At 39.6% G+C, this 13,489-nt stretch overlaps 1 protein-coding gene across 3 annotated transcripts in view; it reads left to right on the forward strand.

Annotated features, from left to right (window-relative positions):
• LOC117410553 (endothelial PAS domain-containing protein 1-like) overlaps positions 1 to 13,489 on the forward strand; it is a 68,511-nt gene that overhangs the window by 27,587 nt on the left and 27,435 nt on the right. The window contains exons 2-4 of one of the 3 annotated variants that reach the window (XM_034017171.3): positions 516 to 706; positions 8,730 to 8,875; positions 9,752 to 9,836. In XM_034017171.3, the coding sequence (XP_033873062.1) occupies positions 516 to 706; positions 8,730 to 8,875; positions 9,752 to 9,836 (422 nt within the window). Of the gene's footprint in view, positions 1 to 515; positions 707 to 8,729; positions 8,876 to 9,751; positions 9,837 to 10,189; positions 10,301 to 13,489 lie in introns of those variants that run through there. The other 2 variants (XM_034017172.2, XM_059024823.1) reach the window with 2 other exon arrangements.

Consider the following 13,489-nt stretch of genomic DNA (forward strand, 5'->3'; position numbering starts at 1 on the left):
AGAGCTTGACGTTACTGAGTTCACTTCTGCAGGTGGTCAAGCAGCTATTCGTTTGTTTTATGAGATTTAATACTTGAAACACGTCCCTATTTAGCTTGTCTGTGCAATGCACAGGACACATTAAGCACTAGTATACCTAAATTAAAACTTACATTGCAAGTATACTTATAGTACAGAACCTTTTTAATGGTATGCCATCCCAGAGGATGCCAAAAACAGTGTGGTGTGAAGAAGTGGCAACCGTGATTATTGTTTTGTGAACAGATCTAGACTGAGCCATCTAAAATCAATTTATATTTTGCTCCAACAGTCAACAGACAAAATAATGCATTGGTTGGATTACTGGTTATCTGAATAATTAGACAATGTAAGTATTGTGGCTTACCAACCCAATGTACTGTAGAGTTGATAGCTTGCAGGATGCAGGATGGGATATTAAGAAAGTGAAGTGAGTACGGGCATGTGAGAGCTCATCGACTGCATGCTGTGTTTTAAAACTCTCTTTATTTGGTCAGGAGCAGCTCGGAAAGGAGGAAGGAGAAGTCTAGAGACGCCGCTCGATGTCGCAGAAGCAAGGAGACCGAGGTTTTCTATGAGCTCTCCCACCAGCTCCCCCTGCCCCACAACGTGAGCTCACACCTGGACAAGGCCTCCATCATGCGCCTGGCCATCAGCTTCCTGAGAACTCGCAAGCTTGTGTCCTCCAGTAAGAACAATCTCACAATATCTGCGCACTGCCACTCTGAAGTTCCCGACTCATACTCCCCCGCTCTGTGCACTCAGCAGCCGCAGCTACTAGTGAAATCTCTGATTTGGTTCGTCGAACAGGGCAGCACAGGATGTGATGTCACTACCTTGTACAGTATGCAGCGGTTTACCCCGGGTGCTTCCTCTTAAAAGAGAATAGCTTTCGAGATAATCCGCTGTACATGTTCAAAGCAGTGACATCTCACCAAGAATATCTGCCCAAACGATGGCCAGTGCAATCAGTACGAGCCGCAACTGATGCATAGCCGGGTGGGAGGGATTCAGGAATGGACTTATACCCCTTTGCTTTGAAGACCAGCTCAGAACTTGTTAGAGCACGAACATTGCTGCTTTACCCTTAAGTAATACATGTAAAAGGAGTTCATATATAGGGTCTACTAACAGACGATAAGAGGTCATTCAGCCCCTCAAGGCTTGTCTCTAGCTAGCACACTGTCAGCCCCAGGCAGCTGATCATTGTGTCTGGAATGACCCCTGAGGTTTAGTTGTAGCAATTGCACTTGGTAAACTATTCCAAGTATTCTTTCATTTTCATCAGCTCCCTACAGTATAGAAATAGTTTAGGTTGCTTGGAGACGAAAGCTTTTGGTATGTGTTATTAAAAAGATTATTTGCACTTGCATTGAGAAATACGTTTCTGAAAGTGTACGCTTGTATGTGAGCAAAAATAATGTAAGAAATCCATCAGTAAGAAATAAAACATGGAACAGATGTGGTATTTCTTATAAATGCTGGGACAGAGTGTTGCAGGGGGACCGGTTAATGGTTACACTCTGGTGTACCCGCTGTGCCTGGAGGGTAGATGTAATTGGATGCCACAGCAGTGCTTAAGTCACAAGGACGTGACTATAGGAACCTAAAAAACAAGGGTAATGCATTAATTTAGATTCATATTACCATTGCTCTTTACGATACAATCTTAAAGCTTGCAGTCAATGATTCATCCTCGTTAAGTCCTTGTTAATTGCTGAATGTCAGGTCCTGAACAAACCCCAATCCCAAACAGTGGGTATGCAATTAGTATTAGTTTGGAAATATTAGTGTTGCAACGTACACTTGATATATGTAACAGGGGATACGTTACGTGCGTGGGTCGTCACTGAAAAATACTGAGGCAGACACAGAGCATTGGGTGTTGACGTGCCGCACAGGCATGCAGATTTAATTACAACACAGGTGCTGCCACTAGAGTACCAGCAATGGTAGTCCTAGTGTCAGATTTAATAAATATAACGAAAGCTAAAAATAAGTTTGCCACACAAGGCGAGCACAAGTCCCACTAATAGGAACGTCCCGCTCCAGGAACCTACTACACTAGGCAAACCCTCTCTATATTGTTTGGAATCAACATCCCCTAGACTGACCTACTTTTCAGCACCCGTCTGTATGGCTAGGTCCGTGCAGTAGCCTTGAGTTCCTCGAGTGGAGCAGATGCCTTTTGAGCTCCACGCAGCCTCCCCGGGCACGCCTCCCAGACAAATTCTGGACCTCCAGATCAGCTCAGAGCCCAACTGCTCAATTGGTTGCCTATCAACGCGTCTCCTGTTCCGGTCTCAGCTGCACACATCCACGCAAGAACCAGTGATAGGGCTCTCTCTGTCACAATGCTATTTCACTGTGCGAAAGAAAACATAGTTTCCTATATAGATCCCTAACTCGTCCATTTGTATTGGCGAACCAACAGGGTGAAACCCCAGTGCAGCGTTGAATTCCTTCATACATGATTTCCTATTGCTCCTGATTCAAGATGAAAGAAGCCAAGTATGTGTCTTTCTCAATATGGTCCTAATCTCTGTGCACAGCTGGCAGTCCAAGGGGTCCGAAGAGATATGCTTGTTTATGCTTTGTAACATGCCATTATTTATAATGCTACAATCCTGGGACACATGGTGCAGGAATTCAAAGAGAATTCTGGAAAGGAAAGTCAATTACATTTTCTCCGTTTCAGCTGGGGCTTTTCTGTCATTTCCCTCCATTATACAGTTTAAACAGGAGTGTCACTCGCCAGCAATTGGGAACACTGGCATTGTTTTTACCTCGCTAAAATAGAGATGTCATGCCTTAGAATTTGGAGAAGAAAATGAGGCTAAACAAGTTTTACAATCCTGCGTGCTCACCATGAACAGGACCACAGGACTCCCAATTTTTTTTTTTTTTAAAGTCTTTAAAGAAAAGTTTTTTTTTTTTGTTACATAATGCCTACAATATAAGTAATGTGCGGTGTTATTTCATATGTCTCCACTGAGCACAGTGGCATTTAGAGGAAAGTATTATCTTTTTTACGTGAGGCAGTTTAAAAACCACATTGCGGAAATTTGACAGCTTCTTTGAAAGGCTAGACAGACCAACAACATGGGAAGAAAATTGGGTTAACAAAATGTCACCAGTGTCTATTTTGCCATATCGTATTATTAAGCAATTCATTTAAAAAAGGCAACAATTACTTTCACAATAAATCACACCAGGTGGCATAGAACATACTGCCTGGTCTTCTGCAGTGACGTGATTACATATACAAATAACAGCATTACCTAGATTGTTCCTGTATTTAATCACATCACCCCCATATTGGGATACTGGATGCTTGGCCCCAAGGCTGTGATACTGTAATCATTTCAGATCTCTTGCATCAAAAGTGATGGGGATGGGAAATATCACAAAGACCTTACAACTGGGTTATGATCCCAGTATGCAGCTGGGGGCAGACTGGGGATGAATAATGAAAGTTTTACAACACAAGCAAACATGCGTCTTACCCACTGTGCTGAAGACCCAGGCTCATTTACAGGAGTGGTTATAGAGCTTTTAACCACATCACACATACAAGTGTCAGAATCCCATAACTGAGATGCAACAATTAAGTAATAAAACATGTTTATTACAAGCTATACTCATTTCAAGTTAACTAACCTGATAACTAGAGTGAGTGCCTTCCAGATAGCGAAGCAAACCAATTCACTAATCATATATGCAAGCATGAAATACAGATAGGTCCGTGATGATAGAAATACAACCCACAGTTTCCTTCCATGTGTTCCTCTCTGAGCTGTACTTGGAGTGCTATTCAGGAGGTAGGTACTGATGATGATGATGATGATGGGCCTGACTGAGATTAAAATATCTGCAAGCGTGGAGGAATAAAGAAGCCTGCATACCATTTTATTATCGCACACCTCTGCTTCTGCTGGGACATGCTGTAACAAACCTAAAAAAAGAAGCAAAATGAACATAGCTGTGCTTTCCTGTCATGGAAGTTGTTTATTCCTGAAAACATGGCAGACCACAAGTTTCCATGCCTAGAAGATTCAATGTCTCTGTAACTGAATTCAACAGGACGAGATGCAGGACGCTATAGTAACAAGTAAAACGCATACCTAGAAGATTCAACGTCTCTCTGTAACTGAACCTTAACGCTTTCCCTCATGTGGCTTTGATAGCTCTCCAGTTGCCAGGCACATTTTTTCAGTGCTTAGGTCATTTGCCAGGCACATTTTTTCAGTGATTAAGTCATTTGGCAGTCAATGACATTTTCAGTGTTAGAACAGCTTAGTTTTGCCAGTCACGGAAAATCTGGGCTGCGTTTTTAAAATCATTTAAAAAAGCTTCAATGCTGCATGCTTGTAAGAGTTAGCAGTAGGTTGAACAGGTTGTTCATGTCCATATTTAATGACTCCTTAAGTGATTGCTGGCACAGTCCTATTTAAGTCTGTGGCACTGTCAAACATGGCAGTCATGCACTTGGCAGATTAGCTGAAGGTCTAATGTTCAGGAATTCTGACCAGATGGAATTTTAGGTGGAATGAGGACCAAACGATTAACCTTTTATGTCAATAAAATAACAGCCTTCTGTAACTATAATACTATAGTAATAACATTACTGTATAAATACATAGAAACGGTCATGTAGGTTTTTTAAGTAATGTATACTGTACAGTATGTTACAGAATAAACAGCTTTTTCCCTTCTGCATACTATATACAACTGTTTTAAGGAAGGTTTTTTTTATATTAAAGATGGTTTTTAACACTTGAATCAATTTACAATTCACAAAACCTTTTCAAGTGTGTCACAGATGGTGACGTCAGCCCAGAAGAGAATGTACACAGACAGTCAGTACTGCAGGGTATGAAAGCTGAAAATAAAAGGCACGATGGCCAAAACAGACCAACAAAACAGACACGGGACAAACAGCATTGTGCTGGTCTAAACTAGCATGAGTAGCAATTGTTATTCTCTGGTTTCGTTTTTAAGCTCACTCGCAACTCTCGTTCCGCCCCTGAACACACTAACCAAGTTCAGCCAAAGCTGTTGGTTTTTATATTGTGGCCGAGGGATCAATCAATCAATCAATCAATCAATCAATCAATCAATCAATCAATCAATCAATCAATCAATCTTTATTTTATATAGCGCCTTTCATAGTGGACCATCATCATAAAGCAATACATGATATACAGTAAAAATAATGTATAATACATTAAATACAGTGAAAAATGCATAATACATGATAATAGCATAATACATGAAATAGTAGCAACAACACAGCAGCTAATAGCAGATATCAGGCTTAAAGAGCATGGAAAGCAAGAGAGAACAGGTGGGTCTTGAGAGTTGATTTAAAGCGAGCGACGATGGGAGCATCACGCACCAAAGCTGGGACAGAGTTCTAAAGAGTCTGAGCCATGAAGCTAAACGAGCATTCTCCAAGTGTGGTGCACTTTTGCTTGGGTATAACAAGCAGGCCAGAGTCGGAGGACCTCAGCTTGCAGGCAGGGACATAGCGGGTCAGCAAGTTGAGGAGGTACTTGGGACCTGTGTGATGAAGGGCATTGTAGGTGAGCAGGAGAGTTTTGAAAGTATTCCTGAACTTTACAGGCAGACAGTGCAGCCGGGCGAGATGGAGGGTGATGTGATCATGTTTTTTGCATCTGGTAAAGATCTTGGCAGCGGCATTCTGAACTAGCTGCAGTACATTTAAATAATAATACAACAAAATAATACATAATACACACAGGGGCGGGGGCACCCCACCACAAACTGTTTTAGAGTTTATTTAGATTGTTCAATAACTGTTTAAGAGAAAGTTATAAAACACTAACATTCCTAAAAGTTTTGTGAATACATATTCCCTAAAATTAGTACATAAGGTTACCTACATTTTTTTTTTTTTTTTGTGGCTGTGATAAAGTTCTCCTATGATCCCTCAATCTTCTATAAAATAGGACTATAATGAAATCCAGATTCAAACAGAATGAACTAATTCACATAGAATTCTCTTTACATTCCACAGCAGACAGTAGCCTGACAGTGTGATACAGACTGCCATCACGGTAGAATTCTCTTTACATTCCACAGCAGACAGTAGCCTGGCAGTGTGATACATGCTGCCATCATAAACTTTGTTTTTTGAGATGCATGATTGGATACATTTTTGGTATTGTACTTCAGTAACATGCTTGCTGGGACATGTTTCGAATGTGTCTTTGCTTGCATTCCAGTCCAGTGGGGTGCTGCTGATATTGACAGAGCTCAAGGTTCTATCTAAAAATACGGTTGCAAAGAGGCCATAAACAGGGTTCAACTGAATAGAAGCAGTCTGTTGAAAATGAAAGTAAAGATCTGCCAGGTAAAATAAATACGAGTGGTGTCGTATCAATACCGCTGTTGTTTTAATCTGTAAAGAAGGGGTCTTTGAGAACACCAGCGTACGTAACAGCATGTGAGTCTTTATAGACAGCGGTTTGATCGACTCCCGGTTTCAATGTCACAAAAAGTTTAAGATGACACACCTGTTTTGCTCCACTGTTTAGATCACCACTGTGTAACAAAGAGGATGCAATCAAAGATTTTACAGTCATGGTAATAATAATAAAATGGATCTGCTAGAAAGAAGATATAGCAGCCGTATTATTTGGGGTGTCTGTGAAATTGAATTTGACCTCTGTTTAGTTACGAAACTTTTTATTTTTTTATCACTTCCTTAAAGATTTACTAATTCTTCCAAAAACATATTCAGATATATTTTTAATTTTTTAGGTTTAACTCAAAAGGGCAAAAGTATGTTTTTTTGTTTTTTAAGTCTAAATCAATTGTACAGGTCTTGATTTGCAAATGCTTTACACAAGAGACGTTTGAAGACTAACAATCAAAGAGAGCCGGTGTGTCTTTGGATTGTTCGATACCCACGTGCGAACAATCCCTTGTGCTGGCCAGGGTGCGTTGTTTCCAAGAGGTTCTGTTGAAAGGAAACAGGACACATCAACAGGAAATTCACTCCTGAAACATCCTGGGTCTTGGGATTAATCAGGTGCTGTTTTTATTCATGAAGGAAGGGTAATATAAACATTACACAATACAACATCTATAGAAGAGGCTGAAACTATTTAAGAACAGTAAACAGTACATATCCCAATATAAATATTCACGTCTGCTTGAAGCTGGGCTTGCTTTCATAGTCATATTCTAGTGATAGGTCCTACTAATTACTAAAAGGGTGACATGCATGTAATCGAGATCTTCTGTTTGAAGGCAGAACCACTACTCATCTTAGCATCTCTGTGTGTATCGAACCACTACTCATCTTAGCATCTCTGTGTGTATCGAACCACTGCTCATCTTAGCATCTCTGTGTGTATCAAACCACTACTCATCTTAGCATCTCTGTGTGTATCAAACCACTACTCATCTTAGCATCTCTGTGTGTATCGAACCACTGCTCATCTTAGCATCTGTGTGTATCAAACCACTACTCATCTTAGCATCTCTGTGTGTATCAAACCACTGCTCATCTTAGCATCTCTGTGTGTATCAAACCACTGCTCATCTTAGCATCTCTGTGTGTATCAAACCACTACTCATCTTAGCATCTCTGTGTGTATCGAACTACTGCTCATCTTAGCATCTCTGTGTGTATCAAACCACTACTCATCTTAGCATCTCTGTGTGTATCAAACCACTACTCATCTTAGCATCTCTGTGTGTATCGAACCACTACTCATCTTAGCATCTCTGTGTGTATCGAACCACTGCTCATCTTAGCATCTCTGTGTGTATCGACCACTGCTCATCTTAGCATCTCTGTGTGTATCGACCACTGCTCATCTTAGCATCTCTGTGTGTATCAAACCACTGCTCATCTTAGCATCTCTGTGTGTATCGAACCACTGCTCATCTTAGCATCTCTGTGTGTATCGAACCACTGCTGAATGAACTCTGCTGGTCAATCATGGGGATTTAAGTTCTCAAGCAAGAAATCAACCTTATAACTATGAAACATTCAGTGGCAGAACGTGTAGTAATACTGCAAACATCTTTGATAGAAGAAACTAAGAAAGACTGAGTTCAAATTTCACTCGAGCAAGGAAGAAATTGTATAAATTACATAATATTGTTTATAAAAATGTACTAGCAATGTGGCCCTGCTTACCCATTTCACTATTAATAATAATACATTAATACAAACTGACATTTTATTACAAAATTGGAACTTGCCCTCTTCGGTTTAATCCATTGGTGATTTATTTAAATAAGAGATGTCAGATCTGTAAATAGATGCAGAGATTAGTGTGCCGTGGTCAGGATTTGCTGTGCCCCACCTGCCTACACCTCATGTAAAAGGCTTTACTCAGTTAGTAAAAAATACCACAGCACAGAGCACACAACACACAGCACACAGCACACAACACACAGCACACAACACACAACACACAACACACAGACTAGAGCTGCGGAGAGGTTATATAACCTTTCTCTCAAAACAAAAAAAACAACAAAATCAACATTAGAAGTGAATGTTTCATAAATAAATAAATACACAAAAACGTAGGACACATCCATTTGAACAGGGCACTCGAGCTCCAGATGTCCTATCAGGTCCATTCCTTCTAGACTTTTTTGTAATAGACACAGAGGTTTCAAATGAAGCGGCCAATGACTCTGAAACGACTCTGTGTGTGTTGCAGTTTGGCCAGACAATGAAAGTGAGAGCAACAAGCAGATGGACGGCCTGTACCTGAAGGCTCTGGAGGGATTTATTGCCGTGGTGACACAGGATGGGGACATGATCTTCCTTTCTGAGAACATCAACAAAATCATGGGCCTCACGCAGGTACGGAAACCCGTCTCTGAGCTTCATATTAATAGGAACTTTCTACTGAGAGGAACTAAACAGCAACTTCAGATTTTTATTTTTAAACCGACAAATCCAGTTCCGCATACAGAATGAGTGATTATTCAGTTGACACGAGTTATTTTCCAATCCCTACCGGCTCCCCCTGTTTTCTTTCTCTCACAGGTCCCTGATAATGTATGCAACTAAAATTCAATAATACATTGTATCGTAATAAAAGTGTACATCATTTGTGTCGTGCTACAAGAACAAAAGCACAATGACAATGTAGCTCATTGTAGTTCACCAAATGGTTCTTGAATGAAGAATAAGGGTGTTTTATAGTTGGCCTGAATGCATACCCTCCATTTCTTTAATATTGAATAGTTGTTTTTTTTTACCAGAATAGTCCATCTTTAAATGATCATTTGTTCTTATTATGCATCGTACAGGTAGATAAATCTGGACCATCACATGTATTGTGATACATATAATAAGGGGACCTGCATATCGTGATACGTTTCTTATTGTGACATTAGTATAGCGTTACACCCCTGTCGATAAATGATCCACTTTGCAAAGGAGTAGGAAGCATTCTGACCTTTTATTTTGTATATACCTGCACCCCTTTCAGCCCTGCCGTACATCCAAACGATGGTCTTTCTGATTCTGAAAGACGTGGCTTTGGATCTAAAGATTTAGATGGTTTGTTCTTATTTCTGCATTCAGATGTATACCTGTTTATCAGTCCACTGCAGTGTTTAAAACTGAAATATCATGGTCAGCAAGTACTGTACGGATCTGACTTGCCTGTTGAATCAGATCATCTAGAACGGCTGTCAGAGAAATCAAAGTAATTGTGAACATTATCCACAGGTGGAGCTTACTGGCCAAAGCATCTTCGACTTCACCCATCCATGTGATCACGATGAAATGAGTGAAAACCTGAGCTTGAGAAACGGTAATGAAACTCCAGCTTATGATTATCAATGCAATAGATACGTCGTCAGTAAGGAAGGCAGGGCTCATGGGCATGGACACCAGCATTCATCCTGAAATCTAATGTCTGTGTTTCCATTTGCTTTCTCAAATATGCCTGGGATTCAAATCGTACAATATGCTGTATGTTGATTTGGAACCAAGAAAAAAGGGTGTTAATTAAAATGTGATTTCGTTTGGAAACGTGGAGTCAAAACTGGATTTTCTGAGACCCAAATGTATCTGTTTTGTTCATGTGGGTGAAAAAAGGCATAGCTTTTTTAATTTAGTAGTCACCAATTATTTTTATTATTTTCTCCCAATTTAGAATATCCAATTACAGAACACCCTCAGTATAACTAACCTGTTGGGGTCCAAGCCTTTTGTTCAATATATTGAGGGGTTTGATATAGCGAAAGGACAATCAAAATGAACGATAAGATGTTGGTAAGTTAATGTAAGTTAATAAAAGTAGAATTCATGTACCTCTTCGTCTCAGGTATGCAGTATTCTGCCTGTGCTTTATCCTGTTTGTTAAATAATTAAAATGCAGTACAAAAAGCACAGATCCTGAATTGAAGCTGAACATTTATTCAAAATCAATCTGACACGAATCGTTTCAACGTGCATCAAATCTTAATCCAACATGCAAGAATCTCAAACTGAGTTTTTATTCCAGATTATCCCAACATGAAAAGTTAATCGGATCCTTAAATTTCGTTTTTTTTTTTCTTTAATCAATTTTGCTTTGCTGCATGTTTGCTTAACAAGCCAACCTATATTCACGACAGAGACATGCCTGCGTTACTACTTTTTTCAAACGATCAATATAGTTTCCAGCTTTGTGCAACATTAAATTATTTTCGTTTCGGAGGCATAGAATTTTTTTATTAAGACAAAAGAGTTGACTTCACTGTGGAGGTGGCATCCCGTGCGTTTTTTTATTTGGGGTCCAGGAGCCAGGTTCGTTATGTCCGAAGGTTTGTTATAATGAAGGGCATTATAGCGAGGGTGTACTATGTTTTTTTTTTTAATTTATATAAATCGCCAATTATTTTATTTTCTCCCAATTTGGCATATCCAATTATTTTTAGGCTCAGCTCACCGCTACTACCCCCGTGCTGATTCCGAAGCAAGTGCCTGTCAGCCGACCGCTTTTTTTCACACTGCAGACTCACTGTGCAGCCACCTCAGAGCTACAGCGTCGGAGGACAACGCAGCTCTGGGCAGTTTACAGGCAAGCGCACAGGCACCTGGCCAGACTACAGGGGTCGCTGGAGCGCGGTGAGCCGAGGACACCATGGCCGACCTAAGCCCTCCCCCCTGGGCGGCACTCGGCCAATTGTGCGCTGCCCCCTGGGAACTCCTGTCTACAGTCGGCAACAGAATAGCCTGGACACGAACTGGCGACCTCCAGGCTATAGGGCGCATTCCTGCACTCCAGTCGGATTGCCGTTACCAGATGTGCCACTTGGGAGCCCCAAGGCATAGCTTTTTTGTTCTATCTTTTTTTTTTCTTTTTTAATCAACATTGTATTTAAATATATTGCATTTACTATTAGAATAACTAAACATTTATTGGTAACGCTCTTAATGTGACAGCATATCCATCTGATATATACTCATACAATCACATTGGCTGTATCACATCAATATCAAGGTCTACTACATGTTATATAAACATTACTATATTTGTATGTGCTTTTAATATGCAGCTCTTAGTATTCTATACACATACACAGTCATCTTTACAACACCCACTCATAAGCCCATTAAGCACATTAGAGGTGCAAATATTTTTAAACAGCTGCTTTTTGTTTTGTTAGTTTAAGGCTTAACAGTGTTGTCACGTTATCAGAAACCACAGCCGACCAAGTTTAACAATGAACTTTGGCCTTGTTGTAATCTAGCGCTATTAAATGCAAACTAGTACAGCCGGTGATGTCATTGACATTCAGTCATTGACATCTGATGTAGTACAGGATACAAACTAGATTGAAGTGTATGTTACTGGTCATTAGCAAAGTACTTCCTAAGTTGCTACAGCAGGCTGGGAGTTCCAAAAATCCAAGAAAGCTCTTAAGACTACAATTTGGAAACTGAAACTAACATTACTGCAAGCATAATAGCAAACAGTACAATGTTGATGAAATACAGTTTTTATGAAGGAAACAAGGTTCATAGTGAAACCAGGAATGATGCAAACTGCTGTGCAGTTTTAATTGACCCGTTTCCCTCCTCCAAACAAAAAAGAAGAAAAAAGGATTGTGATTTGATGTGCAAGAATAATGTCTTTAGTTTCTTAATAATAATAAACATCATATAATATATATATATATATATATATATATATATATATATATATATATATATATATACCCAATGGAAATTTCTCAAAAGCAAAGAATTTTAGGGAAAATCTTTTGTAGCAAAAATTTTACTTTTTGGATGAGAGAAAAAGTTACCAGAAATAGATATCTACAATTATTTATTTCAGGAATCTTTTTGTAAAACTCCAAAATTGCTAATTCAAAGTATTCATACCCTGACAAGGAAAATTAAATGTAATAGCTAGTTGAGGTACCTTGAGCAATTATAAACTTTTAAACTATTAGGATATTTGTCAAATGAGCTTTTGGCATGATTCTTTAGTGATTTTTGACCATTCTTCAAAGCAAAATTGTTCCAGTTCATTCAAATTCCGAGGACTTCTCTTGTGCACAGCCTTCTTCAACTCATACCAAAGATTCTCAATCGGATTTAGATCGGGACTTTGACTAGGCCATTATAGAACCTTGATTTTGATGTGTGCTTTGGATCGTTGTTGTGTTGGAACGTCCAGTTGCGCTTTAAACCAAGTTCTGTAGCGGAGGGTTTCAGATGATTGGCGAATATATTTTAGTACGCTATGGAATCCATTTTACCATGTATTGGAACTAAATTTCCTGTGCCATTAGAGGAAAAAAATCCCCATAGAAGGATATTACCACCTCCATGCTTGACAGTAGGTACGGTGTTCTTTTCTTTGTACACCTCACCAGACTTTCTCCAAACGTAACGACTAACAACGTGACCAAATAGCTCGATTTTTGTTTCATCACTCCACAAAACCTCACATCCATCATTCAAATGCCGTTTTTGCAAAGTTTAAGCGATTGTCCTTGTGACGTTTTCCTAAGAGTGGCTTTTTCCTTGACCTGCGACCATTGAGACCTTCACCATGCAATACTCGACCTATGGTTGAAGTGGAAACCCCAGTCCCATTTGCAGTCAATTCACTGTGATTATATTTGGCAGTCAATCTCGGATTGTTATTAACCTTCCTCACAATTCTTCTACTTGTTCTTGGTGAAAGAACCTTCTTTCTTCCAGGCCGAGGGAGCGTTCTGTACCATGAGTCTTGTACTTCTTAATAAAAACAATAGTTAAAACTGGGATACTCAAATGCTTGGAAATCTTCTTGTATCCTTCTCCAGCTTTATGACAATAAATCATTTTCTGCCTAAGGTCTTCAGATAGCTTTTTACTTTGTCCCACATTTTCTAGAATTAGGCTCTGCATTATCATATTGAAATTTCAAGCACCTTGTAGACAATACTATCATAGAATCAAAGGGTATGAATACTTTTAAATTAG

Source organism: Acipenser ruthenus, chromosome 6, assembly GCF_902713425.1.
Source record: "Acipenser ruthenus chromosome 6, fAciRut3.2 maternal haplotype, whole genome shotgun sequence".
NCBI lineage: Eukaryota > Metazoa > Chordata > Actinopteri > Acipenseriformes > Acipenseridae > Acipenser > Acipenser ruthenus.